The sequence below is a fragment of the Triticum aestivum genome, chromosome 6B (genome assembly GCF_018294505.1).
Source record: "Triticum aestivum cultivar Chinese Spring chromosome 6B, IWGSC CS RefSeq v2.1, whole genome shotgun sequence".
NCBI classification, from domain to species: domain Eukaryota; kingdom Viridiplantae; phylum Streptophyta; class Magnoliopsida; order Poales; family Poaceae; genus Triticum; species Triticum aestivum.
The window spans coordinates 619,196,481-619,200,401 of NC_057810.1; the positions used below are offsets into that span (position 1 = coordinate 619,196,481).

The 3,921-nt window shown below is 42.9% G+C and overlaps 1 protein-coding gene across 1 annotated transcript in view; it reads left to right on the plus strand.

Moving 5' to 3' along the window:
* Positions 1 to 152: 152 nt before the first annotated feature.
* The window catches only part of LOC123138329 (polyadenylate-binding protein 2), a 5,583-nt gene continuing 1,814 nt past the window's right edge, over positions 153 to 3,921 (plus strand). Inside the window, exons 1-3 of the mRNA XM_044558290.1 lie at positions 153 to 350; positions 459 to 552; positions 2,469 to 2,539. Coding sequence (XP_044414225.1) covers positions 246 to 350; positions 459 to 552; positions 2,469 to 2,539 — 270 coding nt within the window. The 5' untranslated portion in view covers positions 153 to 245. The remainder of the gene's footprint in view (positions 351 to 458; positions 553 to 2,468; positions 2,540 to 3,921) is intronic.

Here is a 3,921-nt window from a genome sequence, read left to right on the forward strand (position 1 = left end):
ACGGGAATGCAGCCGGCACTTTTCCCCGCGATGCCTGGACCCACCTAACAGGCCCAGGCCCAATGGGCGTATAGTTCATTGTAAGCCCATAGATAGTACGAGGCCCATAAGCCCAACTGAAGCATACGCGGAGTACCGACCGAGCCCACCCGCTCCATCTCCGCTTCCGACCCCAAATCCACCGAATTGGATCAACTCAAAAAAAAAAATCCACCGAATTGGGTTTAGATCGGAGAGAGACGGCCATGGACGAGGAGGAGCACGAGGTGTACGGCCAGGAGATCCCCGTGGACGGCGACATGGAAGCCGCCGACGTCGACATGACCGCCGCCGGAGACGACGCAGCGAAGGTCCACCCCTGCCCCCACCCCCACCCCACCCCCATCCCTCGGATCCCTGTTTCCGCGCTAAACCCTAAACCTAGTTTAGTTCTGACCGTGCGCTTCTCGCGGCTGCAGGAGCTGGACGAGATGAAGCGAAGGCTCAAGGAGATGGAGGAGGAGGCCGCCGCCCTGCGCGACATGCAGGCCAAGGTCGCCAAGGAGATGCAAGGTTCTCTTTCTAGATGCGCCTCCTTGTACTTGTCGCGATTTGCTTAGGTTGGTTTTAGCCGCTTTTGATCTATTTGTGGATGCCTCGTGATGGTCTTGTAATCCCACACGCAGCAGGCTATCATCATGCAATTTGATGAATTTGAGATTGGTACTCATAAATCCTAGAATGCACGGATACGGATACGGGTATCAGTATCGGGCCAATACGGATATGTAAATTCGTCATTTTGAAAAAGTGCCAATACGGATACGTTTTACTATTTATTTATTTTTCAGAAAAAGGGATTCAGAATGTCAACTGTGACCTTTTTACATGCATGGATTCCATGGTTCCCTGTCTTCTTTAGCAAATGAGCAGAAACTCTAGAGTAGCTACTCAAAGCTTCATGACCACAGTAGTCGCATTTCCATTTAGTGTTGCACTCTCCAGGTGATTTCTCTATGATTTGAACATGGCTTCACAATGGTGCCCTTAGATTTGTAGGTACAGTAGGAGGTTCAGCAGGAGGAGCCATCTGGAGGAGATGAGAAAAATGAGATCTTCACAGATCAGAGGAGAAAGAAGAGGGGATGAGCTTCGCTGGGTAGGAGAAAAGGAGAAGAGAAGTGTACCTACCTGCTTGCTGCGTGACAGGAGGCGTTGGTGAGGAGTAGCAGCTCGTCGCCAGCCAGCCGCCGCTGCCGCCAGCCCTGGGTGAGTAGCTGCTAGGTACGCAGCCACCAGCCGCCGCCTAGTGTGAGCTCGGGAGGGAGGAAAGAAAACTGGGAGGAAAAGGAAGGGGGCATTGGGGGTACTAGGGCTGCTGTCTACCTCTTAACTGGGCTGAGTGGTCTCTTAGATGGGCTGGGTCGTATCCAAAACCAACTGAAAAAGTATCCTTCAAGTATCTGAATTGTTTTAAATCGTTTATTCACGGATACTCCTTGGATACGTATCGGGGGCGTATCGGAAGAGTATCGGTATCGGATACGGTATTCGATACCGATTCGCTAGTTGCCTGAAATATCGGTGCATTCGAGCATAAATCTGACCAGATTACTGTTTTTGTTTACACTGTGAAATTGCAACTATTGTAGGTGTTGTTTCTAACTTTATGGCCCATTCTGTAGTGTTGAGTAGGTAAAATTAATTGGATGATCCTTTATATGCATCCTTACACTAGCAGTATGTTTTAAGTTCCTTGTGCACAACTTTTGACTTACATGCATCTTAACTTTTCGTGACCACTTTACTGTTTGTAATCCTGGCATCGACAGTAGAGATCTGGTTCTTCCAGGCACTTTGCCATGTATGCAGGATATGCACTTCAAGAATAATTGTGTGCTAGCATTTCAATTTTAAACTGCCGCCATCTTCCAAAGTTTCTCCCTTATTTTTCGGTATTTTATACCATAGGGACCCTTGCTCTTTTCTCTCTTTATAATACTCACTCACTTCCATTCTTTCTATTCCTTGTACTGATTACTTCATATTTTCATAATATCACCAACAGTGAATTTAGCTGTGTGCAATGAAGATATGCCTTGTGGTGTCCTGCTTCTGTAGCTCAAGTAGTGGCACAGTTGTGTTTCATGCCTTGTATTACCTTTGTTTGTCATGAATACTTATTTGGCGCTTGTGGTAAAAGCAATCGAGTGTGGGATAAATGTTATGGCTGTATTTCAAAATCATTTTCCATGGTTATGCATATGGTTGTTTTTTTGTCTAATTTTGGATATTTTTCTCATTTAATATATATCTGGATGAGTTTTAGACATTTGATTTTGGGTTTACTGCCTTTTTATTTGTGATGGATTGGTTAGTGTTGACAGAAAGTTTTCTAACACGATGTGATTTATTTTTATATAAGTGTTTAGTGCCTTATCTTCTACATGCTACCAGTGTCTTATGCAGTTACTTATTTTCTTTTGTAGGAGGAGATGCCAATGCGTCTACAGCTGAGGCAAAGGAGCAGGTGGATGCTCGCTCTGTTTATGTCGGAAATGTAAGATTTCCTAATCTCTCTCTTTGTCACACACGCTTGGTCCGTGGCCGCACACATGCCAAATGTGGGGCTGTATTATGATAGATTTACACTTGCGTTGCCAAGGTATTCGTATTAATTAGTTGGCTATGTAGCGAAATATGTGGATATATGGACTTCATTAGATATTGGATACTGACTGCTAGTTAGTTGAAAATGCCTTTGGTGCACTTAACTTATATAAGAGATGCTTATGCCAAAAGCTCTGATTTATTCTCAACTTCTCTTATGTTCAAATGTTCAATACCTAGTATGGATTGGATCCTGAAATTGCTCTGTTCCTGCCTATCTTTTCTGTCGGCAGACAATATATAGCTAGTTCGTAACTTTTTGATATGCTATTGCTCCTAACTGTAGTTCATGCTTTATACCTTTCCTCACAGTAAGGATAATTTCCATTTGCAATTTTGCACTGTTGTTTACATTTGTTTTTGCCTTTGTGACCATCATTTGCTAGTTTGCTAACTCAGAAAAGTTATATTATTATTTTTATGTTTGAATGTCCTTCTGGTCTAATGCTCTGGTGCATTAATTGTACAATGTGATGGTCGCAGGGGTAGGCTTTTGATATCAAGTACTTGCTGATGGTTCATAGTCAATACCATCTCTATTTTAGTATATATTAGTAGATAGAGAAAAAAAATCCCTGGAAAAAAGAAAAAAAGTATCACGGGAAAAAGGGAAAGAAAAAAGGGGAAAAAGAAAAGAAAAACGAGTTTCCATAGTATAGGGTTAGTTACCTCCCTGAAGAAGCGAAGGAAGTCTAGAAATCTGCTGTACAGACTTGCAAATGGCGCTTGGGACTTGGACCTGCATGTGATGTGGTGTGATTCTAAACCACTGTCCAGTGAGAATCACCTGAACGGTGCATAGGTATGACATGTAAGTGTATCATCAGAATGGAGCCTTATGTTGACTGTTCTTTTGCTCATTCTGAACGGGCACTTGCTTAAAGCTCCTCTCCCTCTTTTCACTTCAGAACTGCCCATGAGCTACCGAAAGCCATATTCATGCTGCTCCTTTTCCTTCTCTTTATGGTCTCTTTTTCTAAATGTGATGTCTACTTCTGCGTTAGCATAAAAGTGTTTCTAATGGTTTTCGAGGATTGCATGTAACTCTAAATGGAAGTAAAGTTGCCCAACATTCTGTACTTCCCATAGGGGCTGGGTTAATAGATGGAATTGCAGAAGACAAAACTTTACTTTAACAAAATACTGTTGAGGTACTTGTTTCCTTAAGATTCTTGAAGGGAGCTTTCAAGCTTTTCTTCACATGTGTGTCTTAAGTCTTAACTTGTAACTTTTCCATATTTCAGCTGCCACATCACTTTTACTTTTACCATT